General features: G+C 41.5%; 1 protein-coding gene across 3 annotated transcripts in view; it reads left to right on the top strand.

The window, feature by feature from the left end:
- The window catches only part of HS6ST3 (heparan sulfate 6-O-sulfotransferase 3), a 267,590-nt gene extending 262,950 nt beyond the window's left edge, over nt 1-4,640 (top strand). For all 3 annotated transcript variants that reach the window (XM_058854467.1, XM_058854476.1, XM_058854458.1), the window contains one exon: nt 3,358-4,640. In XM_058854467.1, the coding sequence (XP_058710450.1) occupies nt 3,358-4,063 (706 nt within the window). In that variant the 3' untranslated portion in view covers nt 4,064-4,640. The remainder of the gene's footprint in view (nt 1-3,357) is intronic.
- The last annotated feature ends 8,011 nt before the right edge of the window (nt 4,641-12,651 follow it).

The following is a 12,651-nucleotide window of genomic DNA, read 5'->3' as shown; positions in this document are numbered from 1 at the left end:
GCTACCTTTATGCTGTTTTACTGAACAGTGAAGAAAGGCCATATCCTGTTTCATATTCTTACAGCCTAATTCTTGTCTTTATTAAGAGCTGACTCCTTGGCTATTCCCAGTGTGATTGAATGCTTGTATATGAGGCACTGAGGGCTCCAAAATGCTTCTATAGTTATTCCATAAATGTCAACATTTGAAAACAATTTGAAAACAATTTCCTAAGATAATTTTATAATTTATATAGTTATCTAGCTGAAACAAATGTTCATGGCCTTTGTGTGTTCACTTGTATCATTATTCTAGAGATGTGACACCCTTTTCTCTGAAAGAAAACTTTGCGCACTTCAGTGCAGCATACCCCCAGTCCAGGGGTGGCATGTAACAGTGTCATCTGGACAGTGTCCAGGATTAGGTGGAGGAAATCTTAAGATCTTCTAACCTCAGATTGATTAAAAAGGTGACAGGGGGTCACAGCCAGAAGGTTAATCAGAAGGTTGTAAACTGTGAATGCGGCATAAGTTATCAGCCCCTCAGAAACTAAATGAGCGTCAAGCTGCTTTTATAGGTTGTCAGCCAGATGAAGAAGCCATTCAGTGGATAACACAAGAAGGCAACTCTCTGGAAGCTGCAGAAACCAGCAGCAGATTTATCTGGGCAGTGAAAACAGCTGCAGAAGTCAGGTAGTCACAAGGAGGAGCAGCAGCAAGCTGATGAAGGTTTCTGGCCCAGCATGCAGAAGGGAAGCTGCGGATGTTACGCAAAGATGTGCCGTTCTCATTTCCATGCATTTGCTTTGTACTCCTGTTTATTGTACATCAAACACATTTACATATCCAGGGATGAAATGGAAATGATTGATGCAAAGGAGGTATTTTTGTTAATTGTTGTTGCCCTGAGTCATACCTGACTGGGACTGCTGGAGATGGGAGATGAAAGACAGAACTATTATTAGAGGTATAAATAATTGTCAAGAGCAATTTTTAAATGTCTGTTACCACATATTAACATCCAAAATTACCTGAAGAGAGGAAGTGCAGTAATACAAAGACTAAGCCAATACCCCATTTTTTTTGATGCAGATGTTTGCAAAGACTGCCAGTCTTTGTCCATTTTTTTTCATCTCTGCTCCCGTGGAGTTTCAGCCATTTTTGTTCACAACACTATCAGTTCCTGGTGGATGTTGCAACAACAGCTTCTTATGCTCAGAGTTGACGGGTGTTTGAAAGTTGAGCTGTTTTATCTGCACAGCACTTGTGAAATGCATCCCCTTTTTTCCCTGTAAAATGGAAAGCAGTTCTTAATGTGCTCTCATACATTCAGTGTAGAGCCAAGATGAGATGAGCATCCAATCTGAGAAGAGAATGCTGTGCCTGAAGTGCCCAAAACCTGCTTTTTCATAGTGGAACTATCCTTCAGAGTACATAGGAAGATTTCTTGCTCTTCAGCAGAAGAGGGATTTTAGAAATACCTGTCTATGAAAGGTTGTGTGCTTCTTGGGTCCCCTGTCGATGTGGGCTGTGTGAGTAACTGAAGGGGACCAAAACAGCTGATGTGCAGTTTGGCCATGTGTGAGCAGCAGTGAGAAGACCCAAGCTCCAAATGATTCTGGAAATGTCATCCTTCAAAGTATCATCTGATGCTGACAGAAATCATGGCTTACAATACAAGTGATAGTGAAAATACATCCATGACACTCCCAAGTTTAAATCCTTCCACCAATAAAGCTTCTGTTGTGAAATAAGTCTTGAAACAGCTATTTCCGTTAGATAGTAGCTCAGGAAATTACCCTGCAGCACGACATAGTCCATAGTTTGGTCTCATAACCTTATTCTGGAAAATATATTACAGGACCTGTAGGTGGAAAATTCAGAATGAATAAGAATGAAGCATTCAGACCTGTTTCCCTTTGCTTTGCCTACACTGGGAAATATATCTGTGTATTTAGCAGTATGTAAGGAAATAAATATTTTTATGGTTAACCTAAGGTTCATGGAGATGGTGAATCTTTAGTGGCAGGAAGTGGGTGATACCTGTAAAAGCAAAGTAATTTTCTTGGAGGTTATTACAAATTTTGATATTTTTCATTTTACTCGAGTTAGCTCTTGGATGAGATGATGCTCCCAAAATTTTGGTTTATTTACAGGGTAGCTTGTCTTCAGCAAGCTTTCTTCTTGCTTACTTCCTTCATCCTTCTCTGCTTCCTGCTTACTCTCTTCATCCTTCTCCAGGCTGAAGAAAAAATACTGAGATCAGACTTTCCTTAAGAAATCTTAGGGCTCATGATTTATTAATGTTTAGTTTGCAGTAAGATGTGTCATGCAAACGCATGAGCCTATTTTTGTACTAGATCCTGTGTTAATTTCAGTCATGAATCTTCTTCTGGTTATTCTAGCTGAGAGAAATCATAAGTATTTCAGTTTTGCTTTGTGTTTATGATATCACCTTATAATTCAGGTGAGTTATTATTGAGCAGAACATCCCTCGGTAAAAAAAAAACCTTGATCTGTGAAAGCCTCCTTGATGCATATTTAATTGCAGTCCCTTTCAGGTTGCCATAAATATGACATACAAACTGAATTTAAAAGCAAGAAGATGAACTGACAATGTGTGTTCTGTGGTCATTTTCACTATTTCAAATCAGTATATCTTGGTGTGTCTTTTGTATTCTTGACAGATGAGGTTGAATAACAATAATAATCTTTACACCAACAAATGCTTTTGTACCACATGATTGTAACTAATTTCAATCAAGCACTTGCCTAAAATTAAGTCACATGAATGGATTTTTGGTCTCTTATTATCTTCACTCCAACCCACTTAATAATTTACTTAAGCAGATGGCTCATGCCAGTCTTCCACATGGTGTTATTTTTACCACTTGCACCATCCACATGAAATTGCTGATGCTTTTCCTATGTTGTGCCCAAGTCCTGTAGGGATCATCATCCTGAGCATCTTGTGAGACATGCATGTCTCAGTCCAGAAGCAAAGTGGCTGGATTATTTCAATCACTTTTCACACAGTTTCTGATATTGCTGGTGTTTAATGCTTCAATGTGGAGGGGAGCACACTTCAGTTAATTGGTTTCTATATAAAGTAACTATCACTGAACAGTTGATAGGTCAAAGTAATTCTGTTTCTCTGATAACTGCTTATTTTCTTTCATATCTCTCTCCCAATTTACCTTGTATTTTATTCATGGTATTTATGAAGATTTTACTGTCTCAGAAAGAGTCACCTGAAGTGCCTACATTGTACTGGAAAAAAGTGAAGGGTGTGGTGCTAGTGTTGGGTAACAGTTTTACTGGGGAAATAAATAGGAAAATCCACTGAAATCTTAAAACTGTGTTTAATTATATGTTTCAGGAATTTCTACTACATCACCATGCTGAGGGATCCAGTGTCACGGTACTTGAGTGAATGGAAACATGTCCAGAGGGGTGCAACGTGGAAAACCTCCCTTCATATGTGCGATGGAAGAAGCCCAACACCAGACGAGCTGCCTACCTGTTATGAAGGAGACGACTGGTCTGGAGTCAGCTTACAGGAATTCATGGATTGTAGCTACAACTTGGCCAGCAACCGCCAGGTGCGCATGCTGGCAGACCTCAGCCTGGTGGGGTGCTACAACCTGACTTTTATGAATGAGAGTGAGAGAAATATGATTCTTCTCCAAAGCGCCAAGAACAATCTGAAAAACATGGCCTTCTTCGGGCTGACGGAATTTCAGAGGAAAACACAGTATCTCTTTGAGAGGACATTCAACCTGAAATTCATTTCCCCATTCACCCAATTCAATGTTACGCGGGCCTCCAACGTGGACATCGGCGAGGATGTGCGGCAACGGATAGAGGAGCTGAATTTCTTGGACGTGCAGCTGTATGAATATGCAAAGGACCTGTTCCTGCAGCGCTTCCAGTACTCCAAGCAAGAGGAGCATCAGAAGAACCGGCTAAAGAGGCGAGAGGAGCGGCGACTGCTGCGGGAGCAGAGAGCTCACCAGTGGCCAAGGGAAGAGGCAGCAGAAGTAGCTGTTACTGAAGATTATAATAGTCAGGTTGCAAGGTGGTGATGCACCTCCATCTTGCCTAACCAATGAGAGGATCAGATTGTTTGTGCAATGTGGCTATCTGGGAATTAGCCAAGGGAGACCTACTGCTTTGGTAAATGAGACCTCATCTGACAACTCTCCCTCCTTGTCTCCAAGTTTTTCTTGGTTTCTGCCAGTGAGAATGTATTTTTTTCTCAATAAGTATTGATTAGTGTTATTAAATGGCAGTAGAATAAGATTCCTGTCAGAAAAGACTTCCTTCAAAGGCCTAAGTATGAGGATGGGTTGAAGAGAGAGAGAGATTTTTTGCGTTAACAGATGTACCCTGTACAATTGGAGCCACTAAAACTTGTGCAGACATGAATGATAAATCGGGGAAAAATACTTGGCTCAGTTCCTTTGTAACATGAGAGCTGGTTTATTTCGTACTGTTCTTTGCAATTGTAAGTGCATAACTTTGTAGTGAATGAAATGGAGAAGGTGCACACATTGCCCTTCAAACTTGTACATGCTGTGTTTTGATTAAGGGAAGAATTTGATGAGGTGATTAAAAAAGACATAGGAAGTGTTGGATTGGGGTACTTCTTGCTCTGTTCCAAAGGCCAGCAGTCAGAGATCAATTATAGGTGAGGTGGTGGAGGGGTTGACTTATTTCCCTGCAGGTGCTGAGAGTACCGAGCCCAGCCAGGTAGGAGCCATCTTTCTAAGTGTGTTGGCAAAGGCAAGCTTTGAGAGATGAGGTCCATGTGGCAGCTGAGCACACATCACAGAGATTATCTGGCTGGGAGCAATGAAATCTGCCTTCACATTCACAAAAGTAGTCAAGCAAACTCCAATGAAGACGAAAGAGAGAGAAGGAAAAGCTTAAATATTAGTGCGACATTTTCCAGATTTGCTGTAAAAACCTGGAGACACATTGTCAGTGAAGGTAGGCAGGTTTGTTATATTGTCTGTTAAAATACATTGATGCTGAGTGCATACAGTTTAAATTGGTTTTCACTCTAACTACAGTAGTGGCTAGAAAAAAATCAGCTTTCATTTTTATAGGATACATAATGGATATGTGGAAAGTCTTGATATTTATTACTCTATATGAGGATTCTTTGTAAATTTATTGTTTTCATGATGAGAGACCTGTATCTGTTTTTCTTCCTTGTCTAGAAAAAGATTCAATGGGTTCTTCCTCCACGTGTTCCATTCTTGTGGCTAAACTGCATCTGTTTATTCCAAGATTTTATGTTGTTCCATTCGTAATAGTGAAATTTTAAAAAGAGGGTCCTGTGCACCATAGATCTTCTAAGAGAGTTTTTTTCCTTCTTCTTCTGGCATAAATGTAAAGCATTAGGAGGAAATTTCTCTAAGTGCCTCAACATGGCTGCTAAATCAAGATGCTGAAAGTATATTATTGCATGCATGAATGGCTTTTACCTTACAGATTTGCTAATTAGAAGTACTGGAGTACCTGATGTGGATGCACATTTCTCGCTTGTTTTCAAAATTCAAGGTTTCTATCCAGTTGGTTGAAAACACAATGTGTTACAGAAAAAAGAGGCTCGGTTTGAAAATTTGTCCCTTCAAGTTGGATTTTTTTCTTGTGCATGCTGTATCTTCTTTTCTTCTGACAATGCTATTGCTACTTATCTATGCAGAATATCAAAAATACAATCTAATGATCCTGTTGACAGTTAATGCATACGATAATACATTGAACATGAAATATCATAATAGCATTAAGAAGTGAGGAGAGCTACCAGGATGATGCCTCATTGTCAATGTAGTTCATTAACACTATGCTGCTTTACATCTGATTGTCAATGTGTTACTTTGGGGTGAGTAGTGGTGGGTTTGTTTTGGTCCCTGGTACCTCTTCCACTTGTGGTTCATGTACATCTTCTCCCACCTCAACATTCAGAAGGGAAAAGGAAGATTGTTGTTCTCCTGTCTCAGCATTAGGGAAGAGTGAGGAGCTCTCTGGGCTCCTGGATGGTGCTGCTTGGACCCCCATCGCCTCAGGGGGTGAGGCATTCAGACACCTCACTCACGTATGGACACCAACCTTCTGAGACTTAAATTGAAATCTTTACATCTGAGAACTGAAGCTCACTCTGGGTGTCCTGGCTGCAGGACAGTGAGGCCATGAAGAGCTAAGTCTCGCTGGAACTATTGCACTTTTAGCACAGTGCAGGTAATTTGCAGTGATCTGACATCTTAGCTGCTGGCACCAGCACTTCAGGCTGGGTTGGCCCTGGCCCTGTGAGGAAGGAGCTTTCTGGTCAGTGACACAGGGATGATGGGAACTGTTGCATCTCCTGTTGCATCTCCCCATTCCTGCACCCATTGCCACATCTTGCTGGAGACTAAACAGCATGAGAGGGGAAGGATGCTTTTGGTACCTGATGCTCAGTCTCCAGGATTTGCAGGTGCATTTCTTGTTTCCATGAACACAGGGAGCTCGGGGTGCTGGGGAGTCCCTGAGGGGCAGGGGAGAAGCCAGCCATGTGCAAGGAAAGATGCAAGGCCAAATTCACATTAAGGAGCAAGGTAAGCAAGGAAGTGAGATAAATTCCAACTCATCTTTTGTTCTGTAGGGCATCCTTTCCTCTTCCTTCTAAGTGCAAAAGAACAGTTGTCCCTTCCTCATATACCTCTTTGCTCAGCAGGCCACCTCTCCATGCTGCTCACAGCAATTGAGGCCCATTTTTCATTTAGAAAATAGTGTTTTCTTTTCAAGGGAGAGGAGACAGTGCTTGGAAATACTTCCCTGGAGCCTCACCAGTGACTGTAAGTATCAGTTTCAGCTGTCTAAGCACACCAACTGTTCTCCAGACTGTTCCTTCTGCCTGATACAAAACAAAGCCTAATGAGAAAAGCCGAAGCCGTTTTTAGGTGGTTTACATTAGTTTGAAGTTTGGCAACATCTTAATGTGATGCCTAACCTTTTTCATCAGTTATTTCCCAGGAGTCAAGATTAGGGTCCTGAAGAGCTGTTAATGTGCTGTGGCATCTGTGTTAAAGGGATTTGCCTTAATGCTTGGGATTTAGTTAAAAATGAAGTTGGTTTGTTGTGGGGTTTTTTTTCCCTCTGGAGCCTGTCTAGCAGCCCTGGCTGTGCAGCAGTAGGTTTGTTGCTTTTGTTCTTTTGGGGTTGTTTTGGGAGGGGTGGGCAGTTAGCAGCTAAGACCTTGCCCACAGCCCTGGGACTGAAGGACCTGGCTCCTCCTTCCCTAGCTCCAGCTGCAGATCCAGCAAACTCACTGCACCAGCAATCCTGTTTTTCTTAGCAGAGTTTCCTTACGCATGACAAATAAAGCAGTTTGGAAACACCTTCGGGTTGACTTCTAAGACACCGGCCTGCAGCTTTTTTCATCTTGGGCACTGTGCCTGAAATAATGTAATGCAAAAGCAAAATAAAGGTCCTGCTTCATATCTCTGTTATCCCAGGTTTTCATTGCTCTGACAGCATAAACTTCACCATAATTACACTGGCCCATATAAGATCAGGGAGCAGCATGTTTCTTTCTAAAGCTTCATGAGCAACAATGCTATAGGATTTCTGTCCATCTTCCTGGCATTATTTTGTTTCGAAAAGAAGGCAGTTGGCTTCTGCTACTGCGGTGATGAAACAAGTCTCACTCTTTTGTAATGGAGATGTACTTGCTAATCTCTCCCATCACATTCCCTGCCTTTTGCAGTTATAATTCACTGTAGGCTTGGAGTGGACAGAGAAACATGCTTCGTCATTAGAACTTGTTCCTGATAATTTGATGTCTAATCCAAGCACTCACCCTATGGCCTTATGGCCTTATTAAGGAATGAAAAATTGTCCTCTCTTCCCCTCTCATCAGCGCTGACAGTAAAAACCTTTTTCATCATCAAGAAAAAGAAATGGCACTGTCTCTGATGCTGGGTATTTTCCACTGCTGTTGTGTTAATAGTGAGGCTGCCATAGCCTTGCTAGGGATTCTACCCAATATGCAGCAGTTACTTGCTGTTCACTAAAAACAAAAATACAGAACAAAAAAGTGATGGAAGTCAGATCCAGAGCCACAATTTGTAACTGTATCATACCCATTCAACCAAATGGCAGGTCACATCACCTCTGTGTCTGGGGATGTTTCAGATTTGACATCCATGACTAAATCAGGAGGTTTCCTAAGTTGGTCTTCTTGTTAGCACATGCTTCCTTCTGCCCTAGTGGGATCTTGTTACCTGTACTCTTGTATCAGTTATGAGCACTGCTGTTTTAAAACATATCTCACTTTTTCTTCCCTCTGTTGCTGTTCCCCGATACATATGGAATTGTGGGTTTTTTTGGGTTTTTTTTTATTTTTGTTTTTGTTTTCTGAGATAAGAATTATCTTGTTTCCAGACTGGTGGGGAATACTATGTACAAGATGATTAATCACAATAAAGTCATTCAGCTGGAGTTGATGGCTGTATCCTCCCGATGTGTGGAAAAAAAAAAAAAAAAAGCACATTTGAAAAAGGTACCAAATTTTACTGTAACACTTCTTTCAGTTTGGTTCCTGTAATACTTTCTTTGTCTACATTTTGTGGAGGGAAGTGTGTTCCATAGCCTGCAATGTCCTTGGTTTTCTTCTTGGCCATATCACTAGCTCTGTGATTTCAAATAAATGTTGGAAGAGAAGAAAAAAATAAAGAATTCCCATCAGTTGCCATATTTAAGATGAAAGAATAAATTAATAGGCTGTATATTATTTTATTCTTTAAGAATTTTCCTTCTGTTTATGTGCAATAATGTTTGTGAATTCTGCTACCGAAGGATTGTATTGTGAGTAATCATATATACTTCCATTGCTATTTAAAAGATAGTTCGTAGACCTAGGGATTTTCATTGACGTAAAGCACAATTTAATGAATTATTTAATGTGTTTAACCATTGTGATGTTAAAAGCAATTGTTTTCATATATTTATTTGTTGGTGATTTTCTGTAAAATGATGCTCATTAAGAGATCTGTTAAAAATGAAGTTTTGTTGAATATTGTTGGGTCCATGAATTACTTATGAGAACAAATAAACATTGATTGTGTTTTTGAAACACTAAAGATTCTATTTTATCTACATAGCAATAAAAATGACTGAAAATGTTTCAAGTCATAGGAAAAATCTACTGTGTGCTTTTAACAAAAGGTACATGGAGGAAAATCATATTGCTATAACTTATTATTTAATTATGTTAGGGCCCAATATCAAATCTTTTGTTTCCAATTGGACTTCATTTCTGTTCCAACAGCACTGAGGAGCAGTCCAAACTGTCAGGATAATCTGCTGAGCTCTGTGGTGAATAATGAGAAGCTGAAGTCTGTTGCTGCACTGTCAGCCTCATACTGCTGGTTTGTTCTTGAGGTCTACCAACATGAAAGCTGTGGGTTAGCCCTGTATGGTAGGGAGTGTTCTGACTCAACAGAGTTTGTTGACAGTGATGAAAAGAGTGTTTACAAGAATCATGGGAAAGAAGAAGTGTTTATGAGTAAGAATCATGGGAAAGGCCAACAAAGTTGGTATCTTGGTGAGGGTCTGTTACAAACCAGCCAACCAGGCTGAAGAGGCAGATAAAATATTCCATAAGCAGCAGGGGGAAGACTCACAATTGTTAGCATTTGCTGTTATGGGGGACTTGAACTTACCAGATGTCTGCTGGTAATGGAATGCAGTGGAGAGGAAGCAGGTTCCTGGAGTGTGTGGAAGAGAACTTCCTGATCTGGATGGTGAGTGGCCCAGCCAGAGCCTCACTGGACCTGTTGTTTGTGAACAGAGAAGGACTGGTGGGTGATGTGATGGTTGGAGACAGTCTTGGGCACAACAATCATGAAATGGTAGAGATTTCAATTCTTGAAGAAGTAAGATGTGAGTCAACAGAACTGTTACCTTGGGTCAGGAGGGCAGACTTTGGGCTGTGTAGGAGCCTGATTGACAAAGTCCCTTGGGAAACAGTCCTGAAAGGCAGAGAAGTCCAGGAAGGCTGGACATTCTTCAAGAAGGAAGTTCTAAAGGCACAGGAGAAGACTGTGCCCATGTAGTGAAAGATGACCCAGCAGGGAAGAACCCCAACTGATCTGAACGGAGAGCTTCAACTGGAACTCGAGGTAAAGAAGAGACCTTTAGAAAAAAGGGCAAGTGACTCAGGAGGACTACAAGGATATTGTGAAGTTATACAGGGAGAAAATGAAAAGGGTGAGAGCCTAGCTAGTACCCAATCTGGCCACTGCCATAAAATACAATAAAAATGTTTCTCTAAATACATCATCAGCAAGAGAAGGGCTAAGGAGAATCTCCATTCTTTATTGGATGTGGGGGGAAATAGTGACAAAGGATGAGGAAAAGGCTGAAGTACTCAAGACCAGTTGTTCTCAGGATATCCAGCCTCCTGAGCTAAGAGACAGGTACCAGGAACAGAAGGCGGCCCCCATAATCTAAGGGGAATGGTCAGCTACCTGCTACACTCTCATATACACAAAAGTCTGTGGAGCTGGGTGGGATCCACCCGAGTGTACTGAGGGAGCTGGCATAAGGACCCACTGGGCAACATTCCATCATTTATCTGCAGTCCTGACTAACCAGGGAGGGCCCAGTTGACAGGAGGTTGACAACTGTGACATCCATCTATAAGGAGGGCTAGAAAAAAGATCCACAGGCCTGTCAGCCTGAGCTCGGTGCCAGGGAAGGTCAAGGAGCAGATCACCTCCAGTGTTATTTTACAGCATGTACAGCACAACCAAGGCATGAGGCCCAGCCAGCACTGGTTTGTGAAAGGCAGGTCCTATCTCACCAGCCTGATCTCCTTTTATGACAAGGTGACCCACACAGTAGAGAGCAAAAGGCTATGAATTAATAATTAGGAAAGAATAATGTACAAGTATACATATGCCTTGCAACAGGATTGTGTTAGATAATGTTTTGCAGCCCCTTTCAGTGTCACCAGTGAAATCCCCACTGCAAGTATCCATTTTCCTGCCACTTGTATCACTTTGAGGAAACAAAAGGGATGGATGGCTTTGTAATCTCCAGACTTCTCTGATTTGTGGTGGTGGTAGCTCACTACTTGCTTGGTTCTTGATGTGAAACGAACTCAGTTCCTGAGACAGATGTCAGCCTCCATAAACTCACACTATTGTTTGAAAGCAAGCTCCCAGAAGCTGCTGGCTGAGTGGGCCCAAAGGATGGATCCTGACAGGGAAGGCAAGTTGGCATGGGGAGTTCATACTACTGGGGAGCAATACAGGCTGCTAAACAGGAAAATAAAAACAGGCTGCTTATGGTGCCCTGAAGTTGCCTGTCTGACCTTCAGCTGCTGCTCCAGAAGGATACAGATCTCAGAATAGAGGCTTTATACATAAATCCTGTGCAGGTGTCTCAGATACTTGCAGATCTCCAGCCAACAGTGTCTCTTCTTGAGAGTTATGGTTAGGAACCCAAACTTCTTTTGCTGTAGCATTTGGGGGCGTCACTTGAGACAAGGGATCTGCAAACTGGGAGTCTGTCATCTTCACCCAATTCTGAGCACAAAATTACGTGTGCTACAGGGTAGTGTGAGAGATGGAGGAGGAAAATGAATGTTGCTGTGTTTCTGGGTCCTGCACTTTAGTGAAAGCAGTTTATAAAGCAGGAGCAGCAAGATGATAAGTGAAATAAATGTCTGTATTGCTGATAAATACTACTATATAGCCAAAGGAGAAATTGATTTTGCCACCAGGAGACAGATATTTTTTTCCCACATACATGGTTACATTTCAAGAAGTGCATCAGAATATTGTGCTGTTATGTGCAGTTTATGTCACAGTTAAAAGCAAGAGTGAGACTCAGCATTGCTGGCCAGTATTACATATGACTGGAGAAAGGCTGGGATTTTTGAGATTTCATTCACATTTATTTCTATTTTACCTCTAGACGCTATCCAAGGTGTGACACCTTTCAACATTTCCTAAGAAATTTGTGAGTATGCCGCTCACATTCTGTATAAAATTCAGAACATGAGCAAGTGAGATTAGATAATATGGAGGTGACCTATAAATCTCACCATCCTGTAAGAGCCCAGAGTCATATAAACTTGCAGCAGTGAGAGGACAAAAGGGCTGCCCTTCTCAGACAAGGAGGCAACTGCAAGAATTTTTCCACTGGGTAAGCAGCTCACCATTTCACTGTGACATACATTGAATGAGACTCCTTTCATATAAGCAGAGGTCAGCTGGCAGCCAATGTCCTCAGGCAACCCCGGGGGACCTCCTTATGGGTGATGGGAGCAAATGCACTTTCAGGGCATCTGGCCTGCTTTGGATATTTAAGATGGTTAAGAAGGCTCATGCCAGAAATGTGTCTTTTCCCTCTGTTCACAGAGGGGGAAACAATCCCCAAATACACATTTGAGAAGGTGGAACTACAGCTGTGCCAGAGAATGATGGGGCCACATTTCACTTTTGAAAAGACTGTGCTTGAAATGGAATTAAGGCTTCCTAGTGGCTAGATCTATAAATATTTGAAGATGCAACAAAGATCAGAGGGGAACATTTAAGGACTGAGAGAAGATTTTGGGATCCTCTGTACAAAGGTGATAATAAAAGTCACTGTAATGAGTGAGGTAACAAAGAAA

Source organism: Poecile atricapillus, chromosome 1 (assembly GCF_030490865.1).
Source record: "Poecile atricapillus isolate bPoeAtr1 chromosome 1, bPoeAtr1.hap1, whole genome shotgun sequence".
Lineage (NCBI taxonomy): Eukaryota > Metazoa > Chordata > Aves > Passeriformes > Paridae > Poecile > Poecile atricapillus.
Note: the sequence above shows the minus strand (reverse complement) of the source record. Positions and strands in the feature narration are given on the sequence as shown.